Raw genomic sequence first — 18370 nt, forward strand, 5'->3', positions numbered from 1 at the left:
GTAAGGAAGACAGACATTAAACAAAACATATAGCTTTCGGCCACTGTGAAGCTGGAAAGGCAAGATTCTAGCCCGGCCAGGGATGGCGGATCTCATTGTCCTACCCCTCTTCGACTTTTCCCCGAAGCCTCTCAATAAAATGGTTTGATTCCTGCCCCCTAAAAAAGTGTGCAAAGTGAAGGAGCAGCCCTTGTCTCAGAGACAACTTCCTTTATCCTAGTTTTTGAGGTGGGGTCACCTCGTGGGTGCCCCCAGATACCACCTATTACAATGAATCATAGGGAAGGGCTGTTGAGTAAGGACTTGCATCTAGATAGAGAAAGAACACCCATTTTCCAAGCATAGAATCCCAACCTCCTGTGGACTCTATATCCCAAATCCTTCCAATAAAGTTATTTTATTCTTAAATTTATCTAGGGGTGGTTTCTGTCATGTAGAACCAAGAATCCTGACTGGTACAGCAACCATCTCAGACATCTGTGGACCAGAGAGCAAGTTGACAAAAGGCAGTTCCAAACCCTCTGCCTTAGGACTGCAACCAAACCTGGAACCTTTCTTATCTGCACCTTCATTCAGAACAAAGCAGGGAACACAGGCTGTCTCAATAAAATCTGGTTGGCTAAGTCACTAAGTCCACAAATATCTGCCAGAAGCTCTTCTAGGTACTGAGGCTACAAAGTTAGTAAGAACTAGTTGCTGCCTTCAGAGGTGTCCCACGCGCATTTTAGACCCAATATATTCAAAACTGAGGGTGTCATCTTCCCTGCCTTTTCTCCCAACCCATACATCAACTCACACTTTGTGTATGCTCCAACCACAGTGAATTGCTTGCACTTCTCACTTCCCTCTGCTGGGATGTCAACAGTGAGTACTTTGGTGTTCTTAGACCACAGGGGTGGGAGGAAAAGAGACAGCAGGCAATCTGGCTGCTGATTGTAGACAGCGACCAGACCTTAAATGCCACATAGAACATTCTAGATGTATGTATGTATGTATGTGTTCTAGATGTATGTATTGGTTGCTAACCCAAATTACTTGGCCTAAATAGAATGACCATATAGTTTAGCTTTTCTTTTCCCACGAAAGGCATAGAAGATGGATGACACTTCAGAGGGCTTATATGTCCATCATTTTGGCCATAGATGCAACTGCAAGCAATGATCCCATTTTACAGATGAGCAAACAGAGGCTTCAAGTGACTTGGCCCCACAGCTAGCAAATAGCAAAGCAAAGGCTTTAATGAAGCTTCTTGACTCCAAATCCCCATTTTCTTTCCTCTAGTACTATAGCTCCTACAGAGCTGTTTTGTGTGTGGTGCGAGGGAAGGGAGATTCAGCCCAGACCCAGACCCTGGGAAAAAGTTCTCCTTACCACCAGTGCACCAGGGGCTGAGTCTGTTTTACTTGCCTCTCTTGGCCTAGTACCTTCCCTACTCTATCGTCTTAAAGAAAGCCTCACAATACCCCTGTAAGGTAAGTATTACCATCCCTTTATTTTATAGGTGAAACTGAAGCTCAGAAAGGTTAAGTTTCACGCTCCAAAGTCCGGAATCTTCCTACCTCGCCCCTCTGAGGTCCAGATTTGGACCACCGCGGTAAAGAAACTGGCCAACAGGTGATAAAGAGGATACCCGGGACCAGCCCCACTTCCGGGCTGAGGGCCGCCAGGTGGCGCGGTGGAGGTGCGCCAGTCCCCCCATCTACACCCGGGCCGCGGGGCAGAAGCACCTGAAATAAGCCCGCCAAGCGGGCTCGAGGGGCGGGGCAGGGAGTAGCCCTATTCCCTAGTCCGGAGTGCGCAAGGAGTGCGGCCTTAGTTTGCGTGCTGGGGACGGCCCAAGCCTAGCTGAAGAGTCACGCCTCCACTAGACGACCCTCAAACTGTGTCAGCTCGCTGCCTGCCCTGCACGACCCAGCGTGCAATTCATTTTGGGGGGGGTCCAGGGAATAGAGTAGAGCCGCAGAGAGCAGCCAGGAGGGGTGGGGCGGAGACTCCACCGCCCCCACCTGTCGGCGGAGGGGCGGGGGCGGGGCGGGGGGGCGGGGTCTGTCCCGTAGGGTCCGCCCCCGGCCCCAGAGCCCCGGGCGCGCGACGAGATATAAGGCAGCCGGAAACAATGCGCCTGCATCTCGCGCTCCCGCGCCGATCCCGGGAGCGTCCGGGCTGTCGTGCGCGAGCGAGGGCGGGGACGCGCGCGAGGGGGGGCGTGCTCTTGATGCGGGACGCGCGCTCGGTGGCGCGCATATGCCTGTGTGCGGGCTGCCGGGCTGCCCCGAGCCGGCGGGGAGCCGGTCCGCTCCAGGTGGTGGGCTGCCTGAGCGAGGTGAGGCCACGGGCAGCCGGGGGGCGGGCTGCAGGCTGCCTCTTGGGCACCAACGCGCCCCCGCCCGGCCCGGCCGGGCCCTGGGAGCTGCGCTCCGGGCGGCGCTGGCAAAGTTTGCTTTGAACTCGCTCCCCGCAGCGGAGTCCGCGCGCTGTGAGCCGCATCCCTGGGCGCGCAGACCCAGGGCTGGGCTTCCCGGGACGCGAGGGAAGGGCGCGGGCTGCCAGCCGGGAGGTTGGGGAGGGACGAGAGCTTGGCAGCTGTGCTGTGCTGGGGGACCTGGGGACGCCTCCTTCCCCGGCCCGCACCCCATCAGCCAGTCCCCTTCCCTCCCGCAGGGAGCGGACATGGACTTCGACTCGTACCAGCACTATTTCTACGACTATGACTGCGGGGAAGATTTCTACCGCTCCACGGCGCCCAGTGAGGACATCTGGAAGAAATTCGAGCTGGTGCCGTCGCCCCCCACGTCGCCGCCCTGGGGCTCGGGTCCAGGCGCCGGGGACTCAGTCCCCGGAATTGGTCCCCCGGAGCCTTGGCCCGGAGGGGGCGCCGGGGAAGAGGCGGAATCCCGGGGCCATTCGAAAGCCTGGGGCAGGAACTACGCCTCCATCATCCGCCGTGACTGCATGTGGAGCGGCTTCTCCGCCCGGGAACGACTAGAGAGAGCGGTGAGCGACCGGCTCGCCGCCGGCGCACCCCGGGGGAACCCGCCCAAGGCGCCCGCGGCCCCAGACTGCGCTCCCAGCCTCGAAGCCGGCAACCCGGCTCCCGCTGTCCCCGGTCCGCTGGGCGAGCCCAAGACCCAGGCCTGCTCGGGGTCCGAGAGCCCAAGCGACTCGGGTAAGGACCGCCCCGGGCCATCCAAGAGGGGGGCACCCAAAGGGTGGCCAAAACTCTGCCGCTGTCTGAGGTCTGGCATTGGGTCTTCGCAAGCCCTTCGGCCACCTCCCCCTTTCTCTGGCTGAAGCTGCCGGTGTAGCCCCCGGCGGTGTCTGTCTGGCACGTGGGTGTGTTAGTAAACAGTTTGAAGAAGTGGCGTGGGAGCCAGCGTCCTTTTGATGATGATTGAAGCCCCAGGGGACAAGGGAGACAGGGTGAGGCTTAGCGCTTAGAGAGGACAATACTAGGATTGGACTGTAGGGGATTTCTGTCCTCCGGAGGCTGGAAGGGGTCCCTTAAAGGTCACTCCAGGCTTGAAGTTTTTTGTTGCTGCCACTTTCCCTGGGGAAACTCACACTCCCCTAGGGAGAGAGGAAGCTGAGGAGCCTTTTGTGCAAAGCCAAAGCCTTCACCCTTTAAAAAATCTAGTTTCCTGTCTGCTTTACTTTAAAATGCCAATAATGCCCTCCCACCCTTTACCATTTGTGCCCCACACGATCACCCACCAGACAGGCAGCAGAGCAATGAACGCTCCCCATTAACAGATGGAAAAACTGAGGCTTAGAAATAGGAAATCACTAGAACTGAGCCCCATCTTCTTTTGCCCAACCCTCCATTGCAACCAGGCACTTCCTTGATGTTTCCAGGGTCTTCATGGTAGCTTATCCCGGAAGGGCTACACCTTGGTTTGTTGCTTTGGTCTGAGTTGGGAAGATGTTCCTTTAGCTCCCTCCTAATTTCACCTGTAGGCTCTGTGTAGCTGCTTCCTTGCATTCAACAAATGTTCTTTGGCCCCTGCTTGGTACCAAGCTCTGAGCTAGGTGCTGGGGTCACAGATATGGAACCAGCCTCCTCCTCCACCCTTGGATGCAAATTTAAACCTCACTAAGGGCAGACTTTGAGCATCCTGTGCCACCAAACTACGATATTCTTAGCCTAGCCTCTTAGACCTCTAACCAGGAGAGAGACTGGAGAGGGTGCTTCTATAGCATGTCAACTGACTAGCATCAGGTAAATCCGGACCTAGAAAACTCGCAGTAGCTTTTAAAGAATAACTTTTACATGACCTATTGAGAGGGAACTGGGGAGTGGGTATGGAAGTTGTCATACACTTGAGGGGAAAAATAAGGATAACAAGAAATTAAAAGTCAATTTTTTTTGGTCCACTGTGTTAAGGTCATTTTTAACCTGCTTGCTTTCAACACCAAGAGCTCATGTTTGTTTAATGGCTGGAATGGGAGTTTTGAGATCAAGAAACCAATAAAGATGTATCTCTACAAAAGCTGATGGAGTGGTAGAGTGGAAAGCGCATTGTCTGGGGAGTTTGGAGATCTTAGTTTGAGATCCAGAACATTACAAAGGTGATATGCGGACATGGCTGATCTGGATCTCAGTTTCTCCTGCACACGAGAGGGTTGGACTTGATTGTCCAGCTGAGGCCATTTCCTTGTCTGGGTAGAGTTAGACCATCCCTGAAAAGAACGGTGTCTTACATTATTTCTTCCTTAGGCAGAAGCTTACCAGCTATGAGGTTTAACACTGAAATATTAAAGGTTTGGGATATGGGGAAGCCTCCTGAATCATTTTCTGGCTTGCCCTTTAACCTGAACCTGTTTGCAAGCTCCTGGTTCACTCACAGGCCACATGGCCCAGAACAAAATGCAACAGATTGCAAACAATAAGGGGGGGGGGTGAGGAGAGTGACTGACGGCAAGGCTCAGCCAATAGAGGCTAGGGGCTGGGTAAAACAGCAGCCCAAACACAGCTTAGCCAGCCAATCACGGGCTTTGTGGCCAGGAGGGCTGAATGGTCAGGTTTTATTAATGGAGAAATAATGCGATTGTCCACACAATGGAAGCCTTCCTGACAAAGGGGCTCAAGCATCCTGATATTCAAAAGAGGCCGAGAACTGAGCTCTTCTGTTGTCAGGCTGAAATGCATTAAGGTGGCCTTCTATGTGGGGGCTGCAAAATGCGTGAAGCAGGAAGGCTGTCCCCTATCTGCACCTCTCCGTGGTTGAGTAGCCTAAGAGACCTTTGAGCCAGGGAATGACAGGGGCATTTCCAGGCGCCTCCAGGTCCCTGGTGTTTTGGCCCTTGTATTGGGACAGTCTGTTGCTGCTCAGTTCCCTGTCCCCCGCACAGGTCGCTTGGAAATGTTTGCTTGTACCTTTGTGAAGTTCCAGCAGCTTTTGCCGACAGGCGAATACAAATCCAACCCTCTTCTGGTCCAGGGAAGGGGGTGGGGCAGGCGACCTATAAATGATGGATGACTAGAAACCCATTGAAACCAGGAGCAAAATGCTCCTGAGGGAAACCCGTTCCCTCCCGCTGTGGGTGAGGAGGGATGGGTTGTAAGCCCTCCCTTCTCAGAATCTTTAGCTGAAAAGGATGGCAGAATTGAGAGGTGGAGGAATAATAGGATTTATAACTTGTGAAAAGTAACAATTCCCCAAGTGCAGACTGTGCTGGGCAGGAACAAAGGGCAGCTCTGCCCACAGACCCCTCATTTACAATTCTGATGGGGCATGAAAGAGCCCGACCGGGGAAGATCTTTATAGCTAAACTTTGTCCCAGGGCCGATAGCTCTTTCTCTCCATCCCCTCGGTGGGGGAGGGGAGCGCCTGGGCAGACTGGGGGCTGTTGGCTTGGGTCTGCCTTTTGTTCTTATCTAAGCCTTGCTGTGCAAAAGGAAATTGGAGAATATTTTCCTTCTTGCTTATTTCCCCTTCTTTCCTTCACGCTGCCCTTACCCCCTTACAAATGAACCAGTTGTCTTTCTCCTCACTTCAATCTGTTTATATCCAAATGGAGAAAATGTCAGCTCCTTTCCCAAGCCCCAGGGTAGGGGTGTGTGTGTGTGTGTGTGTGTGTGTGTGTGTGTGTGTGTGTGTGTGTGTGCGTGCGCGCGCGCGTTTCTCATGGGGTATGTTTCTTCTCTGGATCTCTCTTCTTGGACAGAGAGTGAAGAAATTGACGTCGTGACAGTGGAGAAGAGACAGTCCCTGGGTGTACGGAAGCCGGTCACCATCACAGTGCGGGCAGACCCTTTGGACCCCTGCATGAAACACTTCCACATCTCCATCCATCAGCAACAACACAACTACGCTGCCCGTTTTCCTCCAGAAAGCTGTTCCCAAGGAGGGGCTCCAGAGAGAGGTCCCCAAGAAGAGGCTCTGGAGAGAGATGCCCCAGAGGAAAAGGAAGAAGAGGCAGATGAAGAGATTGTGAGTCCCCCACCTGTAGAAAGCGATGCTCCCCAGTCCTGCCACCCCAAAGCTGCCAGTTCCGACACTGAGGACGTGACCAAGAGGAAGAACCACAACTTCCTGGAGCGCAAGCGGCGGAATGACCTCCGTTCTAGGTTCTTGGCCCTGAGGGACCAGGTACCCACCCTGGCCAGCTGCTCCAAGGCCCCCAAAGTGGTGATCCTGAGCAAGGCCTTGGAGTACTTGCAAGCCCTCGTGGGGGCTGAGAAGAGGATGGCCACGGAGAAAAGGCAGCTCCGATGCCGGCAGCAGCAACTGCAGAAGAGAATTGCGTACCTCAGCGGCTACTAAGTGACCAAAAAGCCTGACTGCTCCGTCTTACAGAGACCCGAGTTTATTTTTTCACCTTCCTTCTCCCCCTTAGTAATTTGCACATTTTGGTGATGGTGGGACAGTCCGAACAGTACATTCCAGAATGCAGCACAGCCGGTGCACACACTCTAAGGGCTTGCATTCCTGGAAACCTTGAAACCCAGCTCTCCTTCTTCCCTGACTCACAGGAGCACTGGGTCTTCTCTGGCACCTTTGGCTTCTCAGGCAGGCAGCTGACTGAGGAGACTTGGGGTCTGCCTAGCTCACTAGCTCGGAAGAAAAGACTGACAGATGCTATGCAACAGGTGGTGGACGTTGTCGGGGGGCTCCAGCCGGCATGAAATGTCACACTCCGGATGAGCTTCGGGCTGGGAAAGGATGCTCCCACCGGTGTCTCTGGGGTGATGCTGGGACAGCTGGGCCCGGACACTCTCCCTGAGGCTCTTCTTTCCAGGAGACACACGAGCTGTCTTGGGTGAAGACAGGCTCACAGACTTGATCAACATGGACCGTTACCTCACTGTCAGACACTTTACAGTAGCTGAGGAGTTGGAAACCTTAAATATATATATATAAATATATATATATATAAAATTATGTTAGCCAGCACCCCTCCTCCCACTCTAAATGCTACGACCTTGAGAACATTTAAAGAGCTTGGCCTCTAGATTCTTTGTCTCAAAGCCATCTGGGCCCTATCCTCTGAGGGAAAAACCATTCTGTCCCCACAAGGGATTTTTTTGTTTCCTTCTGCCTTTGTTCTGCAATGGGCTCTACAGCACCCCTTTCCCACCGGTCAGAAATATTTCCCCAAGACCCTGGGAAATGGGTCCTAGCCTGCGGCCTGGGAAAGGCTTGGAGTCCTGGCTGTGAACGTGTTATCTGCCCAGGTGTTTTCCATCTTGGAATCTTTACTCAAGGCAGATGTCAGGCACCTCCGGAGGGAGAACTCTACCACTTCCTCTTTCCCACTTCCCTCTCACCTCAATCCCTGACTGGTAAGTTTGAAGTTCTACTAGAACCATGCAAACTGTCCTAGTGCAACTCCAAGGAGCTAGCTTGCTGGCTCTGCAGCCACCCTTGGGCCCCTTGCCAGCCTGACATGAGTCAGATCTCTTTCCCAGCGTCTGGGCCTTACTGAAGTTCTTGCTAGGAGAGCTGCTGGGACTCATCCAGTGCTCCAGAAGGTGGACTAGTTTCCTGGTGGGTTTTAAAGGAGCTTCCAGGAACTCTGCTTAGCCGACCATGGATTTTGCCCCAGGTGAACTTCGTACCTCCAAGTGGATTCCAGGTGCAGCCTCCAGTCTGGAAAGGCATCCAACCCAACAGGTGTCCTGTGGGCAAACTCAGGAGCCCCTAAGCCTGGCCCAGAAGAAAGATCAGCCCCTCCAGAACCCTGCCCAGGGCAGCAGGTGCCTACTGGCTGTGGTTTGGAAAGTGGGGGAGGGGAGGATGGTAGAACATTCTCTGTGGTTCTGCAAAGCCAGCTGCTGCTTCCAAACTTATTATGCACAATGGTCTGTTTCTGAGGTTGCTTCATGGCCTCAGAGAACCCCAGTGGAAGTTTGGGAAAAAACCTCTCTACCTTCTGGAGTATGGTTTTCAGGAGCCAACTGACTTCTGGAACTGTCTTTGGAGAACAGGTGGGATGTAGGTTACTGATGTATCACCTGAATAGCTTGTGTTTTATAAGCTGCTGTTGGGTATTAAGCTGGGAGCAGTGGTTTGTTTTATTTGTTTTTTTTTTTAATACTGTATTTTTGTATGCCTTTTGCAAAGTGGTGTTAATTGTTTTTGTACAAGGAAAAAAAAACAACTCTTGGGCAATTCTCCTGTTGCAAGAGTCTGATTTATTTTGAAAGGCAAGTTTACCTGAAATTTTGTATTTAGTTGTGATTATCGATTGCCTGATTTTAAAATGTTGCCTTCTGGGACTTCTGCTAATAAAAGATTTCTCAAACATGTCAGAGTGGGGGGCACCTTATGCCAACCAAGTCCCCCTGAGCCAAGGAAAACGATTTCAGGGTAACCACCAGTGATCTAGAGGGTTGTATTTCTCCAACCATGTTGCTAACCAGGTCATTCCACTTTGGGTTCCTGAAATGCCATTTCAGACATGTCTAAACAATGTCAGTGCAGTGCTTGGTGTACTTAGTGAACGTGAAATTCTCTTGTGAATTGCAAGGAGTGCTGAATTTGTACTTTAGAAGGTCTGAAATCCCAGTTCCATTACCTAGCTTGTTCTGTGCCTTTTAGCTTTACCTCTGTGACCCTTAGTCTCCTAATCTGTAAAATGGGGATAAATACTACTGCACAGGGGGTTGGCAGGTATTAATGAAGTAGTAGACTTTAGGCCCCTTTCTTTTTTTCTTTTTAAGATTTATTTATTTATGGGGGGGGCTGGGGCAGAGGGAGAGGGAGAGAGAAACCCAAGTAGACTCTGCACTGAGCGCCGAGCCCGACAAGGGGCTCGATCTCACGACCCTGAGAGCAGGGCTCTGAGATCATGCATGACCTGAGCCGAAACCAAGATTTGGATGTTTAATCCACCGCACCACTCAGGCGCCCCTAAGCCCCTTCCTAGAGTATAAAGCCTTTTATTCTTTAAGGTGGTACCGTTCTTACCTTAGTGATCCGATGACTTTGCAGGATGTCTTAAAAATTCTCTATGGTTTTGTGACGTAATGTGATTTTTTTTTCCTTCTCCCTCAATTAATGAAAGAAAATGAAGGCTCCCCTTCCCTCTCCCATCATTCTCATAAACTTGCCATAAATGCAAAAAGGGAAAATTGAATAATCGCCATTCCTTAACTGACTGAGCTACCCAGGCGCCCTGTAATAATCGCCATTCCTGATAGAACACTGCCTATGCCAAAGCACTCTGCTCCCTCTTACATAGGGCACCACAACCAACTGCTTGCCGGGGCCAGGGAGGAGGGAGACTGAGGTTCTCAGGGTGAAAACAAAACTGCCCAAAGTGACTGGGCTAGTAAGTAAATGAATTGGGATGGAAACCTGCTCTGCCTATCTCCACAGCCTGAGGTCTTAATCACTGCATAATAACGACAGCGTGTTTTGTTAGCACGGGGTGTGTGGGGGAGGTAAATATGGAATTCCATCACTTAACTGCTTGTTGGAATTGTCTCTCCTTGGGGCCATTGTGCCTGCCACTTATTGGGATGAACTAGAGCAGATGTTCCATGACCAGTACTGTGCCGCATTTGTGGCCTGGGTGGCTTAGTCTTGCCCCAGAGAGCCCCCACCCCCACCCCAGGTCTGGGAAAGGCCAACAGTTGCTGTTTGGAAAGGCCATGAGCATCATGGTGGAGGGAGGCCAATTTGCCTCAGTTAAATCCTTCCTTACAACTCTCTCCTGGCTGGTATTGCCTGCCTGCTCTCCCTCTCTTCTTATATAGCCTGAGTAGAGTCAAAAAGCTCCTATAAATTCCTCACGTTTGCAAAGTGCCTCTCATCACAATGTGTAAGTACGCAACCTCTGCCACAGAGTACCGGAGCCCAGAGCAGATTCTGGCTCAAGGTCACATAACAAAATCAGAATCCCAAACCCAGTCTCCTGTCAGGTAAACTTTCCACCCCGTCCCCACTGCCTCCAAGTCACCAAACCTAGTTTGTAAGTAGTTGTTTGATAAAAATAAGCTTGCATTGTTGGGACTCTCTTTTTAGAACTGCAGTTCCCTCTTTCAGTTCTAGTCACTCTGCTCCCAGTATACTCATCCAACTTCTTTGATGCCATTTATCAAGAGACTAATTTGTAGGACTTCTCTCCCTTTCCTGGCCTTGAAAGAATTCATGGGCCCTTGGTAAAATAGCAGGGACTCCTAGGTACGGGGACTGGTGTCAGTTGTTTTACATATCTTAATTCTTACAATAACCTAGAGAACAGGGTGGCATCAGCCCCATTGCACAGATGAGCAAACTGAAGCTCAGGCACATTGAAATCATTTGTCCAAGCCCACACAGCTAGGACCAGCCGTCTGTCTCCAAGCTTCAGCTCCTCTGAGTCCAACACTGCTGAGAAAGGAGTGGGAATAAAGCCATCTCCTGGGGGGAAGGGAGGGTGTTTCTGGAATGTGAAGTATTTTAAGCTCCTTCCTAGCTCATTTCTACAGACTCCTACCTTTATCTTTGTCTGAAAATAGTCGGGAGTTTATTCCTGGATTTCAGAGAACAATTTCTACAAATTAGGTTTGACTGAATAGTACACCTAAGGGACTGTGCACCCAACTCGAGGACATGCATGTGGACAATAAGGGGCAGCTGAGAAGCCACACTTACTGTAGAAAAGAAAGGTCACCCTCCCTGTTAGACAATAAAAGGCTAACACGTGTGCTAATTCCCACCCCTGTGGGAAGCTATTTTTGTGGGGACTGAGACAGGTTGAACTATCTTAGATATGCTGAATTCGTCTAAAGTGCTCCCGAGGTTAGGATATTCCAGAATATTCACTTTAGAAGGACGAGGGGAGGACGGGGATGGCTTTGTTGCTTTGGAAGGTGATAGGAGGCAGTGAGAAAGAGTTTTCCTTCCTGCGGGTAAGGATAGCCAGTTGGAAGATGATTGATGAGTGGGTGACTGGGGAGGGGTGGAGGGGAGGTGTCTAAATGTGTCAGCGGAAGCTCCGCTGGGGTGTGAGCATTTCTACTTTAAGCCCGGTGGGCAGCTCTTGTTAATGTCTTTATTTGGAACTGCTGCCAAAGGGATCAACCGTATTAACGTTACCATTCTCTGGGCCAGGAAATGTAAATATGTTCTTAAAGTCTCTAATCAGGTGAGTTATTAAATAATTAGACTCCACGCCAGGGGCCCAGTAGGTGCCCAGGAAGTGTTGGATTGCCTTTAAACTTGTAGGAAGCAGTACGGCTAAGTGGTCTCCCACACCCAACAGATCTTAGTTCCAAATCTGGCTCTGCATTTTCCAGCTGTATCTTTGCCACGACCTTGGGCAAATTATTACCTTCTCTGTGAAACAGGTCGAAATAATAGCACCCACTTCATGGGGTTGTTGTGAGCAATAGTAAGTGCTCAGTAAATGATTAGTGTTTTTCAAGCCATTTAGCAAGCCACACCTAGAATACAGATTAGTCATATCTGAAAAGCGATGGAAGAGATTGGTAAAATAAGGAATCTTCCCAGAAGGAGTACTTAAAGTAATCTGGAGTGCACAGACTGATGCCTCAAGAGGAAATAGGTCATTAGGGAAAGAGTAGCCAGGGTTTGGGGAGGTTGAGCAAGGCACAGGGGTAAAAGGAGGCATAAGACCTGAGCTTCCGGCTGGTCCACAGCATCCCACGACCCACGGCAGGCAAGAGCTGTGAGTCTGGGATGCTGTGGCACCTATGGGCCCTCCCTGTGTCCTTACTGGGCACTGCGGTATCTTCGAACTGAGCTGGAGTCAACTGACCCCATTTCGCCAGTTAAACCCTTGAATGTCTGTTTGTTCAAGCAGTGACTCTCAAACTTGAACGTGTGTTAAGAACCTACTCCCCGCCCCCACCTGATGCACTAGGTCAGAGCCAGGAATCTACGCTGCTGACAAGCAAGCAGGAAGGTGGAATCCTGAGGTCACACTTAGAAGAACATTGGAATGAGGAATTGGAGCCAGGTCCTGTGGAGATTTAACAAAAAAAAAAAAAAAAAGTAGCCACAGAAGGTGGTGTAGATGGCATAGTATGATGGTTAAGAACAGGGATTTGGAGTTACTACCTGTGTGATGTTGGGCAAATCCCTTAACCTCCCTGAGTCCTAGAAGTTTCCTTCTTCTCTGAAATGGATATAATATTAACACCTACCTCACAGAGCTGTTGTAAAGATTCAACAGGTAGTTATATGTAAAACACTTCGAACAGTGCCCGCCACAGAGTGAGAGCAGTGATCTATAAAGCTAGGCTCCTTGTGGAAGTTCATGAGCATGTGAACACGACCACAAGATAAGGCAGGATATATCTCAGACGAGGGCTACAAGCCTCAGAAGGGGAAGAGAGCACTCTGTTTGGAGTCATCAAGAAAGTTCTTGGTGGAGACACTGACTATAACTGGAACTGGAAGTCCCTGCGGCCTGTAGCCAAGTGAAGAGGAGGAAGGTGTTCTAGGCGGAGGGAATAGTTTGGGGGGAAGAGGGGATTGGGAAGGTTGTATGGAGTCTGGGGAATGGGGAAGAATCTGGTTTGATGTGCTGGCTGGGTGGTCACATTTTTACAAAACAAGAGTTGCGCTGGATTTCTAAAAGGACCCTTTTTTTTTTTTTTAAAGATTTTATTTATTTGAGAAAGAGAATGAGAGGGAGAGAGAGCATGAGAGGGGGGAGGGTCAGAGGGAGAAGCAGGCTCCCTGCTGAGCAGGGAGCCCGATGTGGGACTCGATCCCAGGACTCCAGGATCATGACCTGAGCCGAAGGCAGTCGCTTAACCAACTGAGCCACCCAGGCGCCCCTAAAAGGACCCTTTTGATAGCCAACATCCTCAGTGATTCTTTGAAATAGGGAAGTCAGGGAAAGAAACTGATTGTGGTTTGGGACACCATGAGGTTTGAGGTGATGGTGTCATACGAAATAGGGCACCCAACAGGAAGTTGAGGATGTGATACTAAAGCTTTAGGAAGGGGTTTGCAAGGAAGGTACAGATTTGAGACTCATCAGGATATAAAGATGATGAAGGCCCAACCTGCCAAGCCATGAGAAAGAGAAGGGGCCAGAGACACAGAGGAGAGGGCTTGAAAGAGCCATGAGCTCAGGACTGGAAAGGAGCATCTTTTTCCCTTTTGCACTTACCCTACTCTGATCTTCCAGGCCCTCGGGGCTTCACTGTGGGTGTGCAGGCCCTCTTAGACAGCCACAGAATACTGGAAGTGAGCTCCCTCTGAGAACATTCTGGTGAGCTCCGGAGAAAACCCCATAACTTAACTTTAGGTATAACATAAACCCTATAACATGGTGAGCTCCACTCTCTTGTTAGGGGAACCTCACTTGTTTTGAGCAATTCCGAGCTCCCAAATTTGAATCGACAATTCGCCAATGGAAACAGCAACAGATGAAAATTACTGTGATTACTCACAGGCCCTCTACTGGGTTGTATTTTTGTCCCCCACCAATCTCATGTCTATCCAGAACCCACGAATGTGACCTTGTTTGGAAATAGGGTGTCTGCAGATGTAATCAAGTTAAGATGATGTCATAGTGGATTAAGATGGTCTCTGATTCAAGGACTGGTGTCCTAGGGAGGGAGAAATGTGGACAGAGACACACACAGAAAAGATGGCCATATGAAGACAGACACAGGATTGGAGTCATGCTGCCACAAACCAAAGAATGCTAGAAGCTAGAAGTTAGAAGAGGCAAAGAAGGATTCTTCCTTAGAGGGAGGCTTCGGACCATGGCCCTGCCACCCCTTGATTTTGGGCTTCTGGGGTCCAGAACTGTGAAAGAATACATTTCTGTTGTTTTGAGCCACACAGTTTGTGGTAATGTGTTATGGCAGCCCTAGGAGACCAATACAGGCACCGAGTGTGTCATGAAATAATCCCACAAGATATATTTTTTATTTGGGATACCTAATTAGTATGGGGGTCAGGCTGAAAAGGCACCTAGGGTTATAGAAAAAGCTAGTGTTCTCTGGCCTTGGAAACAGAGGCTTCAGACCTCCCATGGCATGTTCCTCCTTCTGTCCTCTCACAGCATCCTCTAGATTTCCATGTTGAACATTTGAGCTTTCTGGATGCTTCCCTTTGAAGGGCCTTTCCACTCTAATGGCTTCACCTTTAGCCTCGTCCCTATGCTTCTTCTTATTTCTAAAATAAATGTTTAAATACATCATTTAAAATATAGAGGACAGGAAATAATATAATGAACACTAGTGGGTCATCACCCAGATATCCCCTCTACCTCTCCACACTTCCTCCTTTCTCCTTTTTTGCCATGTTCCCATGCCCATCCCACCCTGTACACAGCACTCAGTTTTCTAGAGAAAGTGAGGCAGGTGCAGAGGTTGCCCAGCCTGACTATACATCTGTCCTACAGACAGACACTCTACAACACACGCACACACTGGGGATGATGATTAGGTGGCTGGCTGTGGACTTTCAGAAGGGGAGGCAAAGAATTATTACCCTCCAAGTAATCTGAGTGTCCTTAGTTCCTTATTCTTATAGTTTAGATATGTTCTGGACTGAAGCCATCCCAGCATTTTTGCCTTTTCAACTAGAATTTCTTTACCCCCAAATAATCTGTAAGCATTGGAGTATGGGAAGTAGTCTTCTGCAACCTCCACCTCTAGGTATACAATATACTTTAAGTGAAAGACTCCCTTTCCTCTTGAATTATCTTTCAGAATAAATTGAGCTACTTCCCATCCGGCCTCAGAGAAGGGGGAGAGGGGTCAGGGCATGACTACAAATAGCTTTCTTTTCTTTTTTCTTTTTTCTTAATTAATTTATTTTAGAGAGAGAGAGAGGGAGGGAGGGGGGAGGGAGGAGCAGAGGGAGACGGAGAAAGAGAGAGAGAGAATCTCTAGCAGACTCCCTGCTGAGCAAGGAGCCCAACACAGGACTCAATCCCACAACCCTGAGATCATGATCTGAGCAGAAATCAAAAACTGGTCACTCAACCGACTGAGCCACCCAGGAGCCCCCAAATAGCTTTCTCGGCAACATTTTGTCACCTTTTGTCTCCTTATTACTGTGTAAAGCTTCCCATTAGAGGATTTTATATTGTCTTTAAAATAAATTCTTATTAATTCTTGGACATAGACTTCAATTTCTCAATTTTCCCTTGAACTTAAACACTCCAATGAGGATTTCAAGTTACAGATTATCTTGAAGGAATTATTCTTAGTATAATTTGGAGTTCAGAAGATCATTGGGGAGACAAACAGTTACAAATGAAATAGCCTAAAGGTATTTTAAAAATATGTTCCTATTCTCTTTTGGTAGGACTGGTAGAATTAAAACAAATGGAAATGGTATGATGTTTTTCCCACTTCTCCTGATTTGTTTTGGACCATGGGCTCCATTCTGATTTAGGAGTCTTTCCTGCTCAGCATTTCAGTGATAATTCTCCCCATGGTCTATAGGATCCCTGTTCTCTTTGTTTCTATAGCAACAGTCCCGTGTTGCTTGGCTAGAAGCAATTTTCTGCTGCTGTGGTGAAGCCCCATTTTTTTCATTCCTTTCTCCCCAGTTGCCTTGGTAACCAGCTTCTCCCTCTTTGGGTCTCTCAGTGGTAAATTCCACTCCCCTCTTTTTTTCTCTCTCTAGTAACAGTCACCTGCTCATGACTTGGACAGTGCTTTCCCATCTGTGAGTGGGCATACTCTGTCATGGTCAGATTGTCATCATGAAATTAGCCTCCCTTTTGCTTTATTTGCATCATTTCTCCTGCCTGCCATCTTTCTAGTGGTTGTCATAGCAACCGTACCCTCTGAAAGTCTCCAGGCAAAGGCTCTACAGTTAACAACCATCATGTGAGAGTGTCTGCCAATATACGGCCACACATCTCGATTTTAAAACCAGCCCCAGGCGGGTACCACAAATTGGAGAGAACAGGCTTTTGATCAAAGCAGACTGGGTTGAGAAAAGGAGGTACAGAGTACCCTGGGTTCTGATGTTCTCCAAACAATACATGTAGCCACAAGGTTTAGGCTGGGTCTGCAAAAGAGTGACCATTATGCCACCAGTGATCCAAGCGATTGAGAAATGTATTGGCAGTTATTCCAGGCAGGCCTATCGTATGCTCTAAACTTCCAGGGGTAATTTCTTGGGCCCAAGGGATCGGGTGATATGACCTGAGAGCTAGGCAGAGCCAAGTAATCTCAGGGAGAAAGAAATTAACCCTTAAATTGTCTAACAAGGGGTTAGTATAATATATATTTAGGTACTTTTACATAGTACCGAAAATTTCTCTGCTCTTATCTCTTTTTTTTTTATGATTTTATTTATTTATTTGACAATGAGAGAGGGAACACAAGCAGGGGGAGTGGGAGAAGCAGGTTTCCCAGAGAGCAGGGAGCCCGATGCGGGGCTCGATGCGGGGCTCGATGCGGGGCTCGATGCGGGGCTCGATGCGGGGCTCGATGCGGGGCTCGATGGAGGGCTCGATCCCAGGACCCTGGGATCATGACCTGAGCCGAAGGCAGACGCTTAACCACTGAGCCACCCAGGCGCCCCTGCTCTTACCGCTTTAGTGAGGCAGATGGGGTGTTACCATTACAAATGGTGGTCGTTCTGTGCTAGGATATTGTAGCAGGTACTTTTTGGATATAACTTAAATTTATCCTTATGACAACCCTGAGAGGTATTTCATGATAAAACTGAGGCTAAGAGGTAAAGTTAATTGTGTGAGGTCAGGCAACAGCTAATAAGTAGCAGAGCTGGGATTTGAACCCAGGTCTCTCTGATTTCAAAGCCCTTTTTTCTTTCTTTCTTTCTTTTCTTTTCTCTTTTCTTTTCTTTTCTTTTCTTTTCTTTTCTTTTCTTTTCTTTTCTTTCTTTCTTTCTTTCTTTCTTTCTTTCTTTCTTTCTTTCTTTCTTTCTTTCTTTTTTAGATTTTATTTTATTTATTTGAGAGAGAGAGAGAGAGAACCTGAGGGGGGGAGAGGGGTGGAGGGAGAGGAAGAGCAAGAAGCAGACTCCCCACTGAGCAGGGAACCTGTTTGTGGGGTTCAATCCCAGGACCCCAGGATCATGACCTGAGTTGAAGGCAGACGCTTGCCGACTGAGCCACCAAGGCACCCCAAAGCCCTTTCTTAAAGGTTGTGGGGTTTCCTGAATTTCAGTCCTCTGGTCTGCACTTTAATCTGAGGGTTACTACTCCTTTATCCTTTCTGCCTTCCTTATTTTTCCTCTTCATATTTTGTGGATTGTTTACTTGCTTTTCTCTGCTCTCAACCTATTTCTTGCATCCTTTCACCAAAGAGATGGAAAATTTTGTCCTGCCTTCTGATTGTGTCTGGGTTTGTGTTTTGGGATAAAAATGTTAGAGCAGTCACCCTTGCCTGAGCACTGGGCAGATCAGATCATGGAGAACCCCACACATTTAGTTTACTGGCTCCAGCACTAGATAGGCAAACCATTCTCCTCTCCATTTAACAATTATTGGATGTCTGTTCTGTATCAGGCACTGTGCTAGGCACTGGGATACAGCAATGACCTAGGCAGAATCTGTTCCTTGCTTTTATGGAACTAACAGCCTGGATTGGAAGTCAGGCAATACACAAGAAATCAGTATATATTTTTATATTGTAGTTAGTGGTATGAAGAAAAGAACTAGGTGCCATGAAAGAAAGAATAACGGGGATAGACTTGAGATAGGACTGCCATCCCTCATTTAAGGGAGGAGATAGTTTTTAAAAATCGATCTCTTTAATAAATTGATTATCAGTTGTTAAAAAAACAAAAAGGAGAGAGGAGATCGTCGAGGCTCTGACACCAGCTAGTTGATGACAGTCACGTCGGGAGTTTCTCAAGCTTGGAAACCGTGGTCTCGCCCCTCCCACCCCTCCTCTCATCCTCCTCACGGAGCCTAGGTATGCGCAGGCGCACTGACGGTTGCCATGGGGACAGCTGCTCCCGCGCAA

The 18370-nt window shown here is 49.1% G+C and overlaps 1 protein-coding gene across 1 annotated transcript; it reads left to right on the plus strand.

Annotated features, from left to right (window-relative positions):
* The first annotated feature begins 2116 nt into the window (after nt 1-2116).
* Nucleotides 2117-8688, plus strand: MYCL (MYCL proto-oncogene, bHLH transcription factor). Its single transcript, XM_028123195.2, has 3 exons — nt 2117-2323; nt 2662-3166; nt 6166-8688. The coding sequence occupies exons 1-3, from the start codon at nt 2117-2119 to the stop codon at nt 6762-6764; spliced, it is 1311 nt and encodes a 436-aa protein (XP_027978996.2). The 3' UTR covers nt 6765-8688.
* The last annotated feature ends 9682 nt before the right edge of the window (nt 8689-18370 follow it).

Source organism: Eumetopias jubatus, unplaced genomic scaffold (assembly GCF_037043125.1).
Source record: "Eumetopias jubatus isolate StellerSeaLion01/CBP00866 unplaced genomic scaffold, mEumJub1_p1.0 scaffold_4, whole genome shotgun sequence".
NCBI classification, from domain to species: Eukaryota; Metazoa; Chordata; class Mammalia; order Carnivora; family Otariidae; genus Eumetopias; species Eumetopias jubatus.